The sequence below is a fragment of the Cricetulus griseus genome, chromosome 2 (genome assembly GCF_003668045.3).
Source record: "Cricetulus griseus strain 17A/GY chromosome 2, alternate assembly CriGri-PICRH-1.0, whole genome shotgun sequence".
Lineage (NCBI taxonomy): Eukaryota > Metazoa > Chordata > Mammalia > Rodentia > Cricetidae > Cricetulus > Cricetulus griseus.
In genome coordinates, this window is record NC_048595.1 from 427,527,295 (window position 1) to 427,548,672 (window position 21,378).

The window sequence follows — 21,378 nt, forward strand, 5'->3', positions numbered from 1 at the left end:
GGAGGGGCAGAGTGGGGCTGGCTGTTCATCCCTGTTCCCTCACAGAAGACCTGTGTTCCCAGCTGGGTGGTGAAGTAACCACAGACTCAAGTGCAACATGCCTAGGTATAGACCTTGGAGACCCAAGTCTTCAGAGCCACTGGTCAGGAAGTCAGGTTCCCATGTAGCCTTAAACCAGTTAAAATCAGTCAGGCATGGACATCTTTAATCTCAACACTCAGGAAGCAGAGGCAGGTGTATCTCTGAGTTTGAAGCCAGGGTTCCAATATAGCCAGAGGAACATAGTAAGAGCCCCTGTCTCAAAAAAAAAAAAAAAAAAAAAAAAAAAAAAAAAAGGCACCCAAATATGTCAGCTTCTCTGGGCCTCATTTTCCTCATTTATAAGAGAAATTCTAAACCCATGGTCTATCCCCTTTCCTGCCAAAAAAAAAAATAAACTATCAAATGTTTACAGAGGGTTCATGATGCAAAGTGCAGATTGGAGCTCCCTTCCCCAGCCAACTTTTGACATTTCAGCAACCTGTCTCACCCATCACCAGAATTGCTCCAAGGAAATTTGCTTGGTTCAATAGAACAGGCTGGAAACTCAGCCTGGGATGCAAAGGAAGTGGACACTTTTGCCAAAGCCACCACCTTACAGTTAAGAACACCACAGCTACTCAGAGTCTCAATGCCAACATAAAATTTTATTACGTTTCTGGTTGTGTCCCTTTGTGATATATTCAGAAGCAAGGACTGGACAGAATAGGTCTAATCATGTCCTTGGGCTAATAAGGTGTCCCACCCCACCTGATAAAACTGGCTTCTGTCTCCACCCTGGTACCAGCTGGAGGTACTTGGATTATACAGAAAGCAGTAGCTAGCTTGGAGAGGAGTTCTCGTCTAAAACCTCCCAGCAGACCGAACTTGTGTTAGAAGGGAAGATCACTAGGTACCAGAGTGGGCTTCAGTGTTTCTTAGACCAGAGAGGGAACCCAAGGCACTTTCCCTGTCCCCACCCATCTCTTCCCCAGACTCCTTTCCCAGCCACACTCAGGATCCTACAAACCACCTTACTTGCTGACCTCCACCTCTCACCTTCTCCTAAGTTTCTAAGCAGAGAAAGTAGGAGGGCCCTTTTTAGAAGTCTCAGATGGCCCTGAGCACTTTGGGCCAGGATGGTAGACAGGATGGGTGCCAGCCAGGTGGATACCATTCTTAACCCACCATACTGAATGAACTTTGCTCACTGTCTTTCCCCTAACCCAGATAAATAATCTATACATGTTACTGGAGGAGGGGGTTGGAACAGGGAGACAGTAGGGCACAGATGTAGCTTTCAGAGCTAAGAGATGCCAAGCCTAAAGAGTTCTGACAGGGTAAGTGGCCTGTGAGTACTGGAGAGGAGGGCAAGACATCTGGCTTTATTGGATCCAGGAGGGGAACAGCTCCAGCTCCCTAGCCTAGAACCCTATGGCCAAGGCGGGACGGGAGCCTCTTCACCTTGAAGCGCCTGTGTTCACAGGCTCCCCACTCCTCCCCCACCACACTCTAGAAGTTTTGTGCATGCTCACTGTGGATAAAGGGGAAAAGATACTTCAGTCTCTAGTCCTTACCAAGCCCACCAAGGGCAAGAGTTTTCAGTAACTTCAGCACCCTTGGTTCTCATATAATGCAGCCAGAGGCCCTCCCATCCCCAGGACAGAGAGGAAACTGGGCAGTTTGAGGGGGAAAGGACCTAGGGCCCAGCCCAATAGGAAAGGATGAGTCCCAGGCCAGTGAAGGGGATAACGCTCAGTCTCGATTCCCCATGAGCTGTAGTACATAGGTGAAGATGTAGACTATATCAGTGTAGATCTGCAGGGCACCTAAGATGTAGTCCTCTGGGCTGATGGTGTGTTTCCTGTTCCCCAGGATCAGCTGTGTATCGTAAGCCAGGAACTGCAGGGAAGTCAGACATGAGTGCCCAGGAGCTCAGCATCCAGAGTTCATCTCTGGTCAGCAGAATGCCCTGAGAGCTGTGCTGTCCATCCTGCTTGCTAATGGGATCACTAAGGAGTAGTGTGGTACATTGTGAACAAAAGACAACAGGGATGCCAGAAACTTCTCGAACCTCCAAATAGGAAAGAGAACAGTTGTCCGTGGCCCCTCCCCACTTCCCAAGCTGCCTAAATTCCATCTCTACGCTCTCAGCTTCCCCTCCCAGTACAGGAACCAAACTTACCAGGGTGAAGCAGATGGCCCCCAGAGCAGCATAGACCATGTGGAGCCAGTAAATCTGTGAAATAGCACAGTACAGCATTAGGAAGCCAAGCAAAGCATGACAACCATGGGACTCCAGCAGCAGAGCAGGAGAACAAGGGAGCTACCTCTCCAGGGTCCCCTACCCTGCCTCTAGATCCTGGGAGAAACTAAGAATGTGATTTATTTGCCAGAGAGCAGAGGCTGTGCCACAGCACCCATGTAAAACCAGCCTCATCACCTTTCAGTCAAAGTATAGGAGTGTCTGTTATAGGTCCTGAAAACAAGGCAACTGAGCAGAGCAAACTCAGGAGGGGCAGGCCCAGCTAAGCTGCTCACTGGCTCCTACTTTAGGGATGGACAGCTTAAAAGAGGCCCATCAGCAACCTTGAGTTGCCTGCTACCCTGCTCAACACCGCTGCCAAGTGCCTGTGCACAGACCAGGACCAGCCATGGTGGAGCAGGCAGCACCTCTTGTCCTGATCCTTCCCCTTCAGCCCTGTGGTCTGCCCTCGGCTGATTGGAAGCAGAGAAGGCATCAGAGCCCCTCACATCCAGGCTAACTTGGCCCTTTAGCTTTGCCTCATAGAATCTGTTCTCAGTTAACCTACCATTTCCTGTAGGAATTCAGTGGTGCTACCCAGGGCCCAAGGGGCTATGCCTTACCATCTGCCAAAAGAATTACGCTAACCCAAAAGGATGGTATTGTGTTGGTGCCAGCACTAGCTATTGGAGAGGTGTGGGAGCCAGAGCCCACTCCTGCTCTACAGGAAGTCTGCAGCTGGGTCACTGCCTGCACTTGTGGCAGGACACTCACATATTTGAATGACAGCACAATGCCAGTAACAATCCCAGTCACCATCAACACAATTCCCATGACACAGAAGAGGCCTGTACACGAGGTGAAGTCCACCTAGAAGAAAGGGAGAAGGAGGTACTGTCAGTTAACTGCCATCCTACGCATCCCAGAGGACTGACGCTGCACCCAGTTGGGGAGTCTCAGTGCTGCTCCAGGGGGGCATGGCAGTGACCGTGATATGCTAAGGACACATACAGGAAGCAACTTGGCAGGTACAGACATGACAGCAAGACATTAGGTAGGGAAATCCCTGGTCTACAAAGTTCTGGGCCCTCCCAGGCCTGCCCAAGCGCCAAACCCAAAGGTATGGATGTATAAAAGGACTGGGTGGCCAGGGAAGGACCGTCCCCATCCTCACCTTAGTCTGAAAGCTGAAGATGGTGACACAAATGGATACCACAGCAGTGATGATCATTGCTATGATGACAGCTTTGGTTTGGTACGTGCTGGAGAGAAGGAAGAGTTGAGATGGGAAAGAATATGTCCAGGATTGTGCCCACAGTCTGTCCAACCCTTTCCAACACTCCCTTCCCAAGATTATGGAAGAATGTCCCTAGGCATACCTGGAAATGGTGCCCGTCATAAAGCCTAAGGCCAGAGTCTGAAGGAAGGAAAGAAACAAGGCCAACAGTTAAAAAACAGCAAGTGTCAGGGTCTGAGGTCCATCCTCAACACTGGTCACTGTGGCCCTACCAGAGCTGAGGATAGATGAACTGTACTGGAAAGAATAGCCACGAAGGAAAGCATCAGGGCCAGGTAAGGTGAAGTGTAGGGAGACATGTAACCACACTTCCTAAGAGTTGGCTACAGGTGTGCTTAACCACGCCTGTCAGGGCGTGGTCAGGGGAGGTTCAGGATGATGCTTGGAGAATTCTTAAGGTGCTCTCTCTTTGGCCTCCCTAGCTTGCTGTCTCTGGGCACTCTCTGGCATATGCTTGGCCGGTATTATTTGAGTAAAGATATCTTTTTTTTTAAGATTTATTTATTTATTATGTATACAGTGTTCTGTCTGTATGTATGCAGGCCAGAAGAGGGCACTAGATCTTTTTACAGATGGTTGTGAGCTTCCATGTGGTTGCTGGGAATCGAACTCAAGACCTCTGGTAGAGCAGTCAGTGCTCTTAACCTCTGAGCCATCTCTCCAGCCCAAATAAAGATATCTTAACCTACAACCTCGCGGTACAGTGAAGAGACAGCCAGGGACATCTTTCCACAAGGTGTCCCCAACTCTTCTCTGGGAGAGGCCTCTCATTCCCCTTTTAGACTTACATAGATAATCAACAGGATGATATTCCATGGGAACCGGCGTCTGAAGAGAGAGAGAGAGAGAGAGAGAGAGAGAGAGAGAGAGAGAGAGAGAGAGAGAGAGAGAGAGAGACCCTGGTTAACCTGCTTTGCACCCATCAATCTTAGCAGTTCCTTCAGCAGAAGGAAGTTTCTAAAGAATAAGCCTTTCCTTTAGGGAGGGTACTCAAGTGTTTACACATGGATAACCTGGGACAGACCTGCCTATGGAGCCCGCAAAACTTGTTAGAGCACTCACATGGCCTGTGTGACCGTGACAAAGTTCCTCAGCCTTTTTGAACCTTTGAGTTCCTCCTGACAGGGATTCGTGATTTTCCCTTTTGTATTTTTAATTTTTTATTACTTGTGTATGTATACATGCACCCCCAGAACAGCTTGTGGGAATCATTTCTCTTCTTCCAACATGTGGGTCTTAGCCTCAAACTTTGATCATTAGGTATCATACCTTTATCTAGTGAGCTGTTTTGCTGCCTCCTTCCCTTTTGTCTTTGTTTGTTAAATGCTCGCAATGCTGTATTATCTTACATGTATGACTCTTGTGTATCTTGTAAGGACAATAGATAGGTAGGTGTCACACTCTGTAACCGCTGACCACCTCTTCCTCACACGTGCCCCTCGCAAGTCTCTTACCACTGTATGAACCCTTTGTCCCTGTCCCACTTTCTGCCCTCCTTCTGTCTGGGTCCCCAGCACTCACCTGGGTCCCTGGCAGCAGGCAAGGATCAAGTAGGTGATGATGAAGACAGCACTGGAAGAAGAGACAGGACATAGCTATAGTCCAAACCACCCTGGGCCTGCCTCTAGCCCATTGGGGCAGCACAGCGCTCAGCAGCCTAGGCTTCTTGACAAGCTACTTTCTTTGTAGGAAGCAAGGGCAAGATTTTCAGCCAGGGCACTGAGAAGCCTGGGACAGGGTTTGGACCAGAAAGATGTGTAGAGTGATCACAGACACTGGGTAAGAGAGCCTGGACAGCACCAAGAACTCTACATGTCACCACCACACTCTGTCTAGCGGGTCCTGTTCTAGCATTCTGTGATGTTACTCCCCCTCAGGTGGCCCCCAGCCCCTGCTGCCTGAAGCCTGGCACCAGCTTCTGGGAGGGCCTCTCTCCTAGGGCATATTAACCCCCGCCCTGAACAAAAGTTGGTCAGCTGCCTCCTGCCCCCATCTCCCATCCCAGCAGCAATACCATGCACTCACTAGGACACGTAGTACACAGCCACATTTTTCCTCACGAAGTCACTGAGTGGTTCCCTATGAAACAGAGGATGCCAAGAGAGGAGTCATACAATGGATAGTCTGCCTCCAGCTGAGAGCCACCCCTCCATGGGCAGCTCAGCAGGTAACCCAGGCTGGGAGAAGGAAAAGACTCACACAAAGATAAAGATAGCAATGATGGCCACGGTGATGAGCAGCTGGACGGAAATGATGGAATAGACCTAGAACAGACAGCCAGGGATACAGCTCACATCTCATACTAGCCTCTCCCACCTTTCCCCACCCACCAACCCACCCCTGTCTTGTTAGTGATACAAGGGGTCTCTTTTTAGTTTGGAAGGCTTTGACTGGGGAGAGGACTCAGTGGTTAAGAGCATATATTGTTCATGGTCCTACCTGAGTTCAGTTCCCAGCAACCACATCAGGCAGCTCACAACTACCTGTAACTCTAGCTCCAGAGGATCTGATGCCCTCTTCTGGACTCCTTGATACTGCACTCGCATGCACATACCCACAGACCCCACCCCACCCCCACACACACCTTAATCAAAAATAAAATCAGTTTTGAAAAGACAAAGAATTGATGGGCAGTGGTGGTGCACGCCTTTAATCAGAGACATGGGAGGCAGAGGCAGACGGATCTCTGTGAGTTCAAGACCAGCCTGGTCTACAAGAGCTAGTTCCAGGACAGCCTCCAAAGCCACAGAGAAACCCTGTCTCGAAAAAACAAAACAAAAAAAAACAAAACAAAAAAAAAATGACTGTAATTTGGAAGACTCTTATTTTTTTTTTGTTTTTTCGAGACAGGGTTTCTCTGTGTAGCTTTGGAGCCTATCTGGCAAGACTCTACTTTTTGAGCCCTCAAAGATTCTCCCTAGCCGGGTGTTGGTGGTGCACGCTTTTAATCCCAGCACTCGGGAGGCAGAGGCAGAGGCAGGCGGATCTCTGTGAGTTCAAGGCCAGCCTGGTCTCCAGAGCAAGTGCCAGGATAGGCTCCAAAGCTACACAGAGAAACCCTGTCTCAAAAAAAAAAAAAAAAAAAAAAAAAAAAAAGATTCTTCCCTGACTGCAGACTAGCATAGAAGTGACTCCACTGCCCCCTCCAGTGTTTCTTGGCCCCTTTCCTCCTAGCCAGCATCCAGCTTATATTCAGTTTACTGTTCTCTTGTCATGCCTGCCTGCTCCTGTACTAAGAGCAATTCTCTGAGACAAGGGTTAAGAGAAGGGATGTGCGGTGACTTAGACACAGCGTGTTCATTTCAGCTCCCTGCTGCTTGCTGTCTAACAGAACAGTGGGAGGGGAAGCGCAGAATCCAAATAGACTTTACCAGGTTGACTCCATCATCCCAAAACAAAGTCAAGGCAAAAGGGATCATAAAGAGGGGGATCCCAGGGCTGGAGAGATGGCTCAGTGGTTAAGAGCACTAACTGCTCTTCCAGAGGACCTGGGTTCAATTCCCAGCACCCACATGGCACTCACAGCTGTCTAACTCCAAGATCTGAGACACTCACATAGACATACATACAGGCAAGAACAACAATGCAAGCCAGGCGGTGGTGGCGCACGCCTTTAATCCCAGCACTCAGGAGGTAGAGGCAGGAGGATCTCTGTGAGTTCGAGACCAGCCTGGTCTACAAGAGCTAGTTCCAGGACAGCCTCCAAAGACACAGAGAAACCCTGTCTCGAAAAAAAAAAAAAAAAAAAAACAAAAAAAAAACAACCATACACACAAGATAAAAATAAATAAAAATTTTAAAAAATAGGGGGGATCCCCTCTGAGGATAAGGAGACAGGCAACTAAGGCATTTATGTGGGCATGTGTACCTGTGCCTAGGCATCTCCCAAGATCCAGACCATATCTCACCTTTCGGATGAAGGTATGTCGGACTTTCCGGTCATCCCATTCTCCAGAACTAAAGCTGTCACTTACGGGGCTCTCCTCTGCAGAGTCATGGCCTGGGACCAGACACAGATCTCATCAAACAACTGGGGACCTACGACAGGTAGCCTCTATCTCAAAGCACCCCTGACCCTGTCTCAGACAAAGGCTCGGGTACCTCTGTCCAGAAGAAGACACATTTGTAACTCACAGACTCCTTTATCAAGCTAGAGTTACTCCGCACCCTCAGAATGACCCCAACTGGGCTTAGGTGAGAAAGAGCTGTCAACGGGTACTGCTGTAGGCTCTGTGCCCAGCCCCCATCACTGGGGGCAGGATAGTGGCATCACCATCTAGGGAAGCAGCTGGCATCTAGGGAGTAGAACTGGCTGGCAGAGCAGTAGCCTTGGGGATGGGGGGGGCAGAGAAAAGGAGGGGAGAAGTACACAGACAGTAGGTACAGGAGGGCAAGGTCTGTGTTCTACAGCAGTCTTCACAATGCACATGCAACTGTCACCTGTAAGTGACACCTTAAGGTCTGCCTCAGAACACATGCCCACAGAGGAGTTGGCCACACACTTACTGGCTCTGGAACACTGAGGCTACTGCAAGCCACCAACATTCCATGGATGCCTCTTTGGGAACTGCTTCCAAAGTCTACCCAGAGGAGTTGGGGTACAGCTCATAGGCAGAGCACATGCTCAGCATATAATGACCTTGAGTTCAGTTTCCCATACCAAAAAGAAATGCAAAATCCACCCCCCAGAAAGGAGGCTTACTGTAGTCTAACCTCACCTTCACTGACCAACCATGACATTTTGGCTGTTGGCAAAAATCAGACTGTATATAAAGGATGGAGATGTCAGCCCTAGGATATTAAAAACAAAAAGGTGCTTAGGGTTCCTAAGGAAGACATGGAGCCCCCACACAGTGGCAACAGCCTTGTTGAGAAACCAGAATGGTTCTTTAGGCAACCACCTAGAAGCCATTAATTCTGGCATATGTCTTATGGCCTCAGTCTCCTTATTGAATACAATAGGTCAGCAAGTGGCTGGAGGGAGGAACAGGAGGCTAAGGGGAAGGTGGGACAGGAAGAGGAAAAGGGTATCAAAGGGGATGGTAGGAGGAAGGTAATGAAAGGCCTCCTTGGACCCCAAGTCTACCTCATCCCAGCCACCCCCAGCCATGCTCCAAGACTCACCGTAGCTCATGGGCATTGGATGGATGGGAGGCATCGGCTGTGGATAGCCAGCAGGGTGACCGTAACCTGGTTGAGGGTAGGCAGGGTAGGCAGGGTATCCACCTGGCAGGACAGATGGCTGCCCGTAGCCCCCAGGAGGTGGAGGACCAGGGTACAGAGGATTTCGGTCCTCATAGGGAGGTGGGGCAGTGGGATTGGACATGGCCACTCAAGGGCTGAGGGGAAACCCCAGTTGCTGGGACCTGCAATAGGAAACAAGCAAGCAGTCATGAGTTCTTGACCACTCATTCCATCCTTGCTCCCTTACAGGCTATGTCTCTAGACCAGACATGCCACTCACTGCCCACAGGCCACCACCCGCTGGGCCCCTGGCTTTTATATTGTCACAGCAGCCTTTATCTGGGGCCTCCCCTTCCCTGTCCCACAGCAGAGTAAGAGTGGGAATTAGTCAGACAGCCAGCATCACAACCGCAGAACTCCCTGTCCTCCACCCAGGAACTCCCTTGCAAGGAAACCTTGCCATGGTGGCTCGACAGTGGAACCAGGGAAGAAGTTGAATGGCCCCTGGCAGGGCTTCCTGGTGAGTCACAGGGCTGACCAGCTGGGACCCTCTGGAGGGGTCAGCCCAGCTCCCATAGCAGCTGGCCGGAGCAGCAAGTTGAGAGCCAGACACAGGGTGGAGCCAGGCTAGAAGCTGAGCAGGAAAGGAGGAGGAGGAAAACAAGCCTGCCACTGTGCCAGAGCTGCCAGGCCCCGAGGGAGGGGTGGGGCAGGCAGGAGACAGGACATTCGGGTTCCCACCACAGAGACATGTGGCAGCCTGTGCCTGCTGCTCCCTTCACTGGCTTTGCCTGGCAGTAGTGGCAGGGTCAAGGAAAGTTATCTGAGGAGGGAGAGCACAGGATGGAGTGCCTCTGACAGGAGAGCCCTGCAACTTGCTGGGAGCTCCAGTCAGGGAGAGGGGCACTCCAGGTGCTATGCTCACTTGAAGTGAGCCTCAAGGCCTAGCAGAGTAAAGCAGCTCCCACTGTCCTAGATACCCCACTTAGGAGCACAGCCTGAACAGAGGGAGCATTTTGGGGTCTTGGTATATGTCCTTTGTGTCATGCTGTACTCTCTAGGCCTCCTCAGCCAAGTTCTTCACAGCCTGTGGGGCCTCTGAGATGGTAGCGATGAGGAAACAGACAACCTAAGGAAGAGGTATCCTAATTTCCCTCAGAACCACCCCTTCCTGTGTACACCCCCTGCCTTACAGGGAAGACCCTCAAATCCAGGCCAGCAGCACCCTCAGCTGCTGCTGGAAGCACTAGAGTCCCAGCTTCTCTTTTCAGGGCACCTAGTGCAGCGCAGAGATCAGATAGAGGGCCGCCACATCATCTCTCAGGACAACAGAAGCTATTCACAAGGGAAAGTGGTCAGTATCGAGTGACAGGCCAGGTCTCTGAGCTGGTCACATTGAGGAAAGCTGTTCTTCATCTCCCCAGAGCAAGAATGTGTCAAGCCAGAGAGAAGAAAGCTCTTCTTTTGACAGTGAGGGTACAAGAAGTGAGCCAGGCAGAAAAGCATAGGAGGCAGGCAGTGAGCAGGGCAGAGCCCCTGGGGAAATGGGTACCAACAGTGAAGAGTGAGTTTAAGACCGAAGGACAGAATAATCACAAGCAAGATACAAGAAGCAGGTCCTTTCCTGTCCCATCGTCTGACCAAAAGGCTTCTTCCCCTAAATGCTACTCCCTACCCTTCAGAGTCCCCTTCTGACTCCACAGAAAGAATGGCATTCTAGTGGAAGGAAGAGCACAAAGCAGGTTACCTTTGGTGTTGATGTGCCTGTCATTTCATTATGGCACTCATCTCAATAACCCTGGTCTATCTGACAACCACCATTGGGGTGGTTGTGCAGGCTGATGGCTAAACCGTCCACAGGCACTGCCAAGAAAGGCCCTGTTGTCAGAGTCCCAACAGTGCCACCAAGCCATGATGTCACAATGACCTGGCCCTTCACAAGGTACAAGGGAAATGGAGTGGTTCAGTGATCTCAGGGCTCAATGACAGCTCTGGGAGCCATCTATGGCCCTGGGAATGGGCTATTCAGGGCTTGCCCTTGGCTTCGCAGACAGCTGTCCCTCCCACTTCCCTGAGTGTGAGGCTGTGGTGATGTGGGGGTGAAGAGTGACTCACTGCCAGGGATGGGGCTCCAAGGTCTAGAGTAGCTCAGCTGCTTACTCATGGGCCTCCCTCCTGTCCTCCCTGGCCCTGCCCTGTCATGCTTGTGGTCAAGAGGAATTTGCCAGTGGACCTGCCTGATCCCGGTATAATTGTCTGAGTTCTTAGTCACCTGCCTTTCTGAAGCAGGGATGTTGCTATGCATCAGTGTCCGCACCTGGAAAATGGGTTCATCACCAGTGACAGTGCCTCCCGAGGAACCGTAAAAATGAAAAGGGAAGATGCATGCCCCTCTGGCTGTTTTCAGCTGTGATTTCTCTAACTCCTTAGAGTAGTCCAGCAGGTGAGCATTGTCATTTCAAAGACACTGGAGGCTTAGCAGAATGAAGGTTGACCAGAATACCTCACTGGGTATAATGAAGTCAAGGCCTGCCCCCAAGGCCAACTCTGCTGTCCTTCTGTTTGAGTTCCTTATTTGGATGGTCTGTCTGTCCCAACCTCTCATCCGTCATAGCTTTGGTCTCATCCTCCAGAAATGACAAGAGCAGGCTTACACAGAAACGGATGCCTAACCATTCAGCCTCCCCTCCCCACAGTAGCTCCAGTCCCATTCATCAGCACAAGGGGGACGATTCGAAATGTCAGAATCTAGAGGATACCCACCCACGAGCTAATCCTAGGCCACAATACAATCCTGGCTGTCTGACCTCAGGTTCAAGAGAGTAAACCCCTTGTATTAGTACCAACCAGGAAGTTGCCAGCCTTTGCCACACTCATCAGAGTCATGGCAAGGACAACATCTGTTAGACCAGCGAGAACCTCTGGAACTCAGAACCCCTGACTTGGCTTCTGTGCAGGCCCCAGCTCCTGCCTGTACTCCACGAGGATCCTACCACCAAGGCTTCCACTAGGGCTGAGGTCTTGGCTAGCATCTACCAGTATATAGATTCCTAGGGAAGGGATATGCCATTCTGCTCTCAAGTTTTCTGTTCTGTTAGCCTGACTATACAGAATCAAACTGGCAGGACTGAAGTAGATTTTGAACTTTCATCCCAGGATATACCCATCTAACAGATGTAAAAATAGAGTCTGGAAGTGGCCAGCCATTTTCCTAGGTAGGCCAAGGCATGGGGACCAGAGGAGGACAATAGGTAGGAGGAAGGGCAAGGATGGAGCCGAGGAGGCAGAGTACAGATGAGGCCTGAAGCTACGACCAGGTCTTCTGGGCTCATCCAGGGGCTGTGAGGGCTTCACAACATCCTGGGGCTACAGAGAATGGTGAGCAGTCTAAGTTCAGGAGGCATCCAGCTTCTCTGTGAGCAAACACCAGCTTGTGAGCCAAGTGTCCATGCCATGTCCCATCCTGGTAGTTCCATGTCTTAGCTTGTATCTCTCAGGTAATCCATCCCATCTCAGGAAAGTACCAGAGCCTCTCCCTGACTCAGTCATGGTGGCCACAGGAGTGTGTATTTGGTTCCGACAGCTATTTTTGGTGGCCAAGGTTTTCAATGTGGCATCTGAGTATACCGTTCCCCACTAAACCCTGGGTTGTATCAGGGAGTCTAGTTTGTACCTGGCCTACTGAGGTCAGACTCTACCTCTGGCTCTCTTGGGCCATATGAAATGTTAAGACTCTGGAATCTATAGAGAAAAGGCTGAGCTGCTGGGGTTACAGCAACAGGGTGTGTGTTGGAGGGAAGGACAGAAAAGAGCAGCTGACTGGTCCAGGCAGCTTGCCCTCCTGACTGCCAGGAACTCATGCCCAGACCAGAATGGAAAGAATTGCTCAGCGAGCATCTCAGGAAGCCCCACCCCTGCACGCAGGTCTCAAGAAAACACCTCCCACCCCTGCAAATAGCCACCAGGAAATAGTTAAAGAAGCAACCAAGAGCATCTAAGCCAGCCATCGGGCTGGATTCTGGGAAAAGGAACCCACAGTAAACTTCATACTCTTAGGGTGGCCTGGCCTAGGGACAAAGAGGTGAAGTAGAGGGGTCCAAACACTGAAGTGTCAGTTGGAACCAGGAAGCTTTAGAGCTCCAGCCCACGTCAGGCCCTCTTGGCCAAGAATTTGGAACTTCTAGACCAGGTATGAGATGTCCTGCCTTTAATTCTAGCAGAGGCAGGCTGATTACTATGAGTTCAAGGCCAGTCTGGTCGGCGTAGCAAGTTCCAGGCCAGTCAGGAAATGATAGTGAATTGCTATCTCAGGGAAAAAAAATTCTTTAAGTAATTTAGAACTTACCTTCCCAGCCTGTCCCAGCAGGAGAGCCACAGATGCCAGAACAAGCCACCTATTCCCCAGGTCCCTCAGGATTTCCTGTTCACACTGCCCACCCCACTGCTTTCCTCCCAGGCTCCAGGCCACTCCCTAGATACAAACCCCTAGAGTCCCTCTCTCTGGATCCAGAGAAACAGAAGGCTGAGTCTTATCGAGAATGCGAAGGCCCAGTCCTGCAGCTTGCCCTTCACCCTTATCTCTGAGGACAGAATTACGTCACAGAGTTGTAATCTCAGAGATCCCAGCTACATCACCAGTCAGAGTGGCCTAGGTACACATATAAGAAAAGAGGACTAGTCATAGTGGCACATGCCTTTAGTCCCAGCATTTAGGAGGCAGAGGCAGGCAAATCTCTGTGAGTTCAAGGCCAGCCTGACCTACAGAGTGAATTCCAGGATAGCCAGAGATATATAGTGAGACCCTGTCTCAAGAGGAAAAAAAAAAAAAATCAAAAAAGAGGACACCATTAACAAGGCTGCTGCCATTTCTGACACAAAGGCCCTACCTACCCCATTTGTGCTTACCTCTCCATCTCCAAGTTAAGAAGGGAGATAAGCAGGAGAATAGGACTATTAAACAGACCACAGTGGAAAATCACAGAGGGTGGAGAAGAAAGCCAGCCACCCAAGAGTGGTAAGGTCAGTACTGAGTAAACAACCAAGCCAAATGCTACTAAGTTCCCTCTGATGCTCACAAAAGATCACTCTGCCAATAAAAATGCTAAATATGAGAGCCAGGAATGGTGGTACAAACCTGTAATGTTAGCACTTAGGAAACTAAAGCAGGCCGGGCGGTGGTGGCGCATGCCTTTAATCCCAGCACTTGGGAGGTAGAGGCAGGAGGATCTCTGTGAGTTCGAGACCAGCCTGGTCTACAAGAGCTAGTTCCAGGACAGCCTCCAAAGCCACAGAGAAACCCTGTCTCAAAAAATCAAAAAAATTAAAAAGAAAAAAAAAAAAAAAAGAAGCAAAAGCAGGATTGCTTCAAGTTCAAAGCCAGCCTGAGCTACACAGTGAGCACCAGATCAGCTAGGGCTATATAGCAAGACCCTTTCTCAAAAAAAAAAAACCGGGTGTTGGTGGTGCACGCCTTTAATCCCAGCATTCGGGAGGCAGAGGCAGGCGGATCTCTGTGAGTTCGAGGCCAGCCTGGTCTCAAGAGGGAGTGCCAGGATAGGCTCCAAAGCTACACAGAGAAACCCTGTCTCAAAAAAAAAAAAAAAAAGTTAAATCTGGGGTGGAGGTGCAGCTGTGTGTGTGTGTGTGTGTGTGTGTGTGTGTGTGTGTGTCTGTGTGTGTGTGTCTGTGTGTGAGTGTGTGTGTCTGTGTGTGAGTGTGTGCGTCTGTGTGTGTGTGTCTGTGCGTGTGTCTGTGTGTGTGTGTGTCTGTGTGTGAGTGTGTGTCTGTGTGTGTCTGTGAGTGTGTGTGTGTGTGTGAGTGTGTGTGTGTGTGTGAGTGTGTGTGTGTCTGTGTCTGTGTGTGTGTGTGTGTCTGTGTGTGAGTGTGTGTGTGTGTGTGTGTGTGTGTGTGTGTGTGTGTGTGTGTGTGTGTGTGTGTGGTGGTGGTGGTGGTGGTGTTAGAATTTAAAGGCCCAAGTTTGCCTTTGATATCTGATTTGGGTTGCTTTTACAACTGCTAGGGGAGACCCCTGGGCACCCTAACCTGGTGGGGGCAGCACAGGACTAAGGGTGAGGTGGTAAAAAGAGGACAGAACTGAGTGCACAGTGGATATGGATGCCTTTTCCCATCTTTGCCCAAGTCTCCAGGGTAGGAGCAGGGTAAAGAAGCCTGGCACTTAGGAAGTGCCTTCCTTACGTTGACACTGACTCCAGGACATGAATTGGGTAGGTCACTTCCTACATCCAAACTCCATTTTTACATCTGTTAGAAGGGTATATCCCGGGATGAAAGACCAAAATCCACTTCAGTCCTGTCAGTTTGATTCTGTATAGTCAGGCTAACAGAACAGAAAGCTTCAGAGCAGAGTGGCATCTACATACTGGGTGCCCCTAGTAACGTGTAAGACATATACAGAAGCAGAGGCACACAGCATGCTCTAGGCAAGAGGGTGGCCATTAACTCAGTCTTCTAAGGTGTTCACATAAGGCCTTCACTCTTGACAGGCCAGCTGTTTATTACACAGGGACCAACCCTAAAAAAAACCCTATGTCCCTTACCCATCTCTTAAAGCCCAATGCTCCCACCAGCCTGCTCCTGCGAACAGTTGCACTAAGAATGAGGCAGAAGGTCTAGGTGGATCAAGCAGGTAAAGGCACTTGCTGCCAAGCCTGACAACCTGACTTGGAGCCCTAGAACCCCGTGGTGAGAAGAGAGGAACAAGTCCCGCAAGCTGTCCTCTGACCTCCATGCATGCACTCACTTTCACACACATAAGTGAATAAAAGTGAGCAGGGCATGGTGGTGTACACCCGTAATCCTAGCACTGGGTTGGCAGAAGCAGGAAGATACCACAGGAAAAACTAAGGCCACAGGAAGAACCTGTAGGTATTGGATGAGTTCTCAGGGAATCATCTGAGTGCTATGATCCTCTGGAGGGTCTTCCCCTACGCTTCCTTCCAACTGTTCTTGGAACCTCCCTGGTAGGATTTTTTGTCATGGCCTGGAGGAAAAGGAGCTCCCCTAAACATCACCCATGCCATAGGAAGTACACCAGTCATTCTACATAAGAAAGTCTTATCTTCCTCCCTAACTGATGTATTAAACCCATGACACGTAGGCCTGTGGACTTGTGCATCTTATTCCTACTTCAAAACAAGTTCCCAAATCTCAGGCCAGGGCAGGAAGATTCTGTCCAGGTTATCTTTTCTTCAGCATTCCCACGAGAACTGAAGGCACTCTGAAGATAATGTGTGTCCCCTCACTGTTGGCTTCTTGAGACAGGCTGGCTCCAGATCTGCAGTTTGGCTTGCAGTCCTCCTTTTGTCTGTCTTCTAAGCAGAGTAAGGTCCCATGCCCCAATGGTGTTACTGTTTTGTTTTGTGAGGCAGGGTCTTCCCTTATAGTTTAGGCTGGTCTTAAGCCCACCACTCTGCCTCAGCCTCTGGCATGAAAGGCATACACCACCACACATTCACTCCTGGTGCTTCTACTCTTTCCTAAGAACCCTACCTCCTCCCTGTGAGAGGTCTTGGGGTTAGACATGCTGTGCTGTAGATGGCTTCTACCTGAGGGTCCCCCATTCCCAGGGAATGGGCTGAGCCAAAGTGCCTATTACCCTAGCCCATGACATGAGCTTCTCCTATTGCTTGCCAACTAACCAGTCATTACCCCTCTGATCTGCCCAGTTTTACAAGAGCAGCCCTGAGGTCAGACAGGAAATCAGGGCCCTTGAAGCATTGGTCTCACTTCCCTTGAAACTATGAACCAAGACCAGGTTCCCATGACTGGAGAGGTAAAGAGAACAAGCAAGTGGAGAGGAAGTATGGTGGCCTCTTTTATGGCAGACAAAGCAGCTCTAAAAAGCACCTGGATTGTCAAATGTTGGTGGCACACACCTTTAATCCCAGCACTGGGGAGGCAGAGGCAGGCGGATCTCTGTGAGTTCAAGGCCAGCCTGGTCTACAGAGCAAGTTCCAGGACAACCTCCAAAGCAATAGAGTAACCCTGTCTCGAAAAACCAAAGGAAAAAACAACAAAAAAAAAAGCACCTGGCTTGCCCTGTCACCCCTGGCCAGGCCACAGACACCAGCTGTGAAACCAAAGCTTAGCACTGAGATAAATATTTCAGAGTCCCAGAGAACCAGACACCTGACAGACCTTCCATGACAGCCCTCCCCACTTATCCTGTGTTGAGGGTACTCAGGTTGACCCCCAGCCTCCTGGGTACCCCAGAGGCCACAGTGTAGTGAGTGGCAGGGAAAGGAGCCCCCAAAGGATAGGAACTGGTGAAGAGAGTACAGGCTCCACCTGGCAGAGAGCCTTCCTTCCCTCTCTCTTTTTCTGGCTCATTCCCAGTCCTCCCGACCCGGTTTCCCTTTTCCCATTTCCTTATTTTGTTTTTATTTTTACTCAGACCTAAGGAAGTCATGAGAGTCAGGCATAACAGCTTTCACTTGTACTAACTACTACAGCACCCAAGAATCTGAGGCAACAATTTCAAGGCTACAATGGACTGAGTGAAAAAACAAAAACACAAAAAAGTTCATGAGTTTGAAGGTACTTCCTGAGTGGCTCCTCAACCACAGAACAAGACAGCAGAGCCTGGGGGGTTATGGGGGAGGACAGGTTATGAGTAGGAATGGACTCAACCTTTCGACCTAAGGTTTGGTCCACTGGCTTCTACCCTAATCACTGTGCTACGGCTCCCTCCTCCCACCCCCATCCCCCACCCCCAGGTGACTTAGACTCTGGTCATCTGTGCCCAGCTTGGTGGCGCCAGGATACACAGGAGCAGCTCCAGGTGGGTTGGCTCCGGGCTGGCTCCCTCCCTCCCTCTCTCTTCCCAGCTGAGGGCCATGATAGCCCCCATCTCACTCGCAGCACAGACACTCTGGGGCCCCCGAAGCGGGGGGCACCCCCTGCGACAGACAGGCCTCTCAGCCACCGAGAGGGACATCCTGCAAAATTCTGGTCAGCTCTCGGGTGCGCACCGCACGCGGCTGCGCCACATGCCCGGGCCATATGCCCTACCCAGGCGCACAGGGAAAACGACAGGACGGAAGAACCCCACTCTGGCTCGGGCTCACGACCGCAGCGGGCAGGCCGGCCGCGCTTGCCAGAAAAGTTTGGGCGCCTCTGCACAGCGCCGCCCCAGTCCGCTTCCAGTCCCCGCAGGCCCCGGGTCCCCAACTCCGCCGGCCGCAGCCCCCTGACTTGCCTTGCGCTGTTCGGAACCGTGAGATCCGCCCGGGCCCTAGTGCCTGCGAGGACTGGGCTGGGCCCGGCTGCGCTAGGACTCGGGGCCCCGCCCCGCCTCTTTCGGCCGCCCAGTGGGGAGGAGCCGCCTGGCCCGAGGCCCGAGGGAGCCTGGGGTCCGCCCACACCCCAACCACCCACCAGCTAGGGTGGGTGATTCCCATTTACAGGAAGCAATGCCAACTCGCGGACGTCGACAAAACTCTAATTTTTTGTTTTTGTTTTTCGAGACAGGGTTTCTCTGTGTAGCTTTGGAGTCTATCCTGGCACTCGCTCTGGAGACCAGGCTGACCTCGAACTCACAGAGATCCACCTGCCTCTGCCTCCCGAGTGCTGGGATTAAAGGCGTGCGCCACCAACGCCCGGCGACAAAACTCTAATTTACTGGAAGAAAATAACTTCTTTCCACCAATTTCAGACCCCACCCCAGGAGGAAGCGCGAGTTAAACGTCGTCGCTAGAGCCTATGTACCGGCGCTTAGCGCTAGGAGCTTTAGAGGGAGTCTCGTCTTCTTAAAATTTGTGTTTATTGCATTTTGTCTCTCTCTCTTTTTTTTTTTTTTTTTTTTTTTTTTTTTTTTTTTAATTCTGGGGGAAAGGGCGATCTCCCTAACTACCTCAAGAAGGCCTCCAGCGCTTTGTCACCCTGCCTCAGCCCGAGTGTTGCAATTACCCACTCTGGTTTCGAGAGAGAGGAGAGAGAGAGAGAGAGAGATTTTTTGCTTTTTTTTTTTTTTTTTTGTCACTAACTGGTCTTCAGTACAACTTCAGGGCCAGGGCACAGCTCACAGGTAGGTCTCTGATCTTCTGTGTGAGAGACCCAGCTGGCTTTAATCCCCAGCACAGCAAAAACAAACAACAAAGGATAGTTTCAGTGATGAACAATATTGTGTCACATGGCTATGCCATGTTTACATCAATTTCATCCTACATGATCATTTTTGTCATAAAAAATCTGTGATAATTATCTGACAGTTCTGTGCTTTTAAGCAAAATTTCTTTTCAAGTTTAAAACTTCAAATACGCAGACATGAGACTCAGAAGCTCTGCTTGAATCAGTCCTGTGTCACTTAATGACAGAGACTCTTTAAGTTAGGGGATTTCGGTAATGCTCAATTCTCGTGGGGCATTTACACTAACCAATCACTATGAGTCACTGGGAAGCAAAAATAATCTTACTTCAGTTTAGCATGCAAGAAGCCCTGAGTTCCACCTCCAGCAACACATAAACAGTATGGAGTGGGGTAAGTATGTAATACCAGATATTTTGGGAATGTCAACACTAAGGTAGCTGTTACCTCAAAGGGGTTAAGGAGCCAAATATGTTGACTATGGTCAGGGAACACAGATTTGGTATCCAAAATTCCTTGTTCCAACATAGTAACAATTTAATGAAGCTTTTTTTTTTTGCAGGGGGTGTTGTTCTGGGGGGTCTCACCATATAACCATGTAACTCTAGGAGGCTTGGAAAGCAATATGTAGATCAGGCTACCCTGGAACTAACATAGACCTGCCTGCCTCTGTCTCTGGAGTGTTGAGATTAACAGTATGCACAATCACATAGCTTGATGGGGTTTTTATACTGGTGGAACAAAAAAAGTCCTAAATTGAGACACTTTTCAAATGCATTGTGGGAAAAACAAGTAGGCAGTTACAGCAAAATGTAGACATCTCAGCTATAGACCTCAGAGCCTGATGACACTCAGCCTTTGAATTGATAGGAAGGTTTTTATCTGTTAGTCACTGAATGTCAGATCAGGCACAGAGATAAGCAAGGGATGGCCATTTAGGGGGCTGAAAATAAAACAAGAGAAATTGAAATTAGGCTTTGGGTTGGCAACATTCCAACCTCTGAACAGTCACTTTAGTTCTGGTCAGTTAACCAGCCTGCTCCAAAGTGCTGATGAGCATGGGATTTCACTCTAGGAACCTTCATTCAGGAGACCAAGAAGGGTCAGGATTATTTCAGCTATGTAGCAAGTCTGAGGTAGCCTGGGCTATAGAGACCCCACCTTAAAATGTAATGATTTTCATGGGCCTACCACCATATATTCAGCCCCTGTTTGATCTCATTATGTGGTGCATGGCTGCACTTCAAAAAGGTGTGAAGTTTTTTTTTTTTTATTGTTGTTGTTTTGGTTTTCAAGACAAAATTTCTTTGTATAACAGCTCTGGCTGTCCTGGAACTCGCTCAGTAGACCAGGCTGTCCTCAAACTCACAGAGACCCACTTGTCCCTGCCTCTTGAGTGCTGGTATTAAAGGTGTGTGCACCCCACCCGGTTCAGCTTTCTTTTAAGTTGTTTTAATTACGTTTCTTTATTGTGTGTGCATTTGTACATCTGTGTGGGTGACTGCTTGCCACATGACACCTCCACTGGCTTCGAGGACAGTCCTCCTGCCTCCCAGGTGCTGAGTGCTGTGGTTACAGGTATGTGCCAGCTCATCAGACTCACTTTGACTTTTTGAATGGACTAGGATTACAATGAGAAAGCACAGCTAGAAACTGAGTCAGCTAGAGGGTGAGTACTCAAGAGCAGCTCCTGACACCAGGCATTTCTACACAATTATTATGTCTCCTGGCACTCCCCACCCTTGCCTAGAGCAACATTTAGGCAAGAGCTTGCCAAGGAGGCTAGGCTGCATAGCCAGCTAGCGCCGTCTCCACCTGCCCAGAACTGGGATTAAATTCAGACCCTGATGCTTGCCTAGTAAGCTAAAACACATCAAGTGCTTCCTGCACAGGCCTGAGACCTAAGTTTAGAGCAGCAGCAGCCAGGTGAAAGCCGCCTGTAGCACTGCATGCTTGTCACTGCATGGCTGGTTATGTGGGGACAGGCCACAATAATGGCACCGCTCTCCAAGAAAAGTGTGTGTGTGTGTGTGTGTGTGTGTGTGTGTGTGTGTGTGTGTGTGTGTAGAGTAACAGAGGAAGACACAGACATCAACCCAGAGGTAAGCGCACCATACCCCAACACTCCTTGCATATGCCACACCCAATAAAATAAAACACATTTGATGAACACACACACATGCAGTATGCATATTTATTTGTATAGCAAGGTATAATTTAGATGGAGATTGCAGAGGAGGACTAACTAGCTCCGCTGACAACCCCAACCTTTCAGTGTACTCCAAGTTCCCACTGCCTGTAGACCTCTTTTCTTTTTGGGAAGTCTCTTCTCCTAAAAAGAAGTCAGCAGAAAAAGCACAGCTCTGTTGCTCAGTTTTGGTCTTTTGCTACAGGGATAGGATCCTATGTGAGTTTTGCAGCCTTCAAGGTTTGGCAGGCAGCATCTTGAATCCCAGCACTCAGGAGGCAGGGGAAAGGGGATTTCTGTGAGTTCAAGGCCAGCCTGATCTACATAGAGAGTTCCAGACA

At 49.9% G+C, this 21,378-nt stretch overlaps 1 protein-coding gene across 4 annotated transcripts; it reads right to left on the reverse strand.

The window, feature by feature from the left end:
- Nucleotides 1–665: 665 nt before the first annotated feature.
- On the reverse strand, nucleotides 666–18,094 carry Tmbim1 (transmembrane BAX inhibitor motif containing 1). 4 transcript variants are annotated; one of them, XM_027397205.2, is made up of 12 exons: nucleotides 17,962–18,094; nucleotides 8,685–8,926; nucleotides 7,469–7,560; nucleotides 5,760–5,824; nucleotides 5,586–5,639; nucleotides 5,082–5,132; nucleotides 4,349–4,388; nucleotides 3,643–3,680; nucleotides 3,438–3,525; nucleotides 3,038–3,133; nucleotides 2,204–2,257; nucleotides 1,774–1,920 (listed from the first exon to the last, which is right to left on the reverse strand). In XM_027397205.2, exons 2-12 carry the CDS (start codon nucleotides 8,884–8,886, stop codon nucleotides 1,774–1,776), a joined length of 927 nt encoding a protein of 308 aa, XP_027253006.1. In that variant the 5' UTR covers nucleotides 8,887–8,926; nucleotides 17,962–18,094. The 4 variants fall into 4 exon arrangements, with proteins under 4 accessions (XP_027253007.1, XP_027253006.1, XP_027253009.1 ...); XM_027397208.2 differs by lacking the exon at nucleotides 17,962–18,094 and adding an exon at nucleotides 8,279–8,351 and having other exon boundaries at nucleotides 8,685–8,826; XM_027397207.2 differs by having other exon boundaries at nucleotides 1,907–2,030.
- Between the last annotated feature and the right edge of the window lie 3,284 nt (nucleotides 18,095–21,378).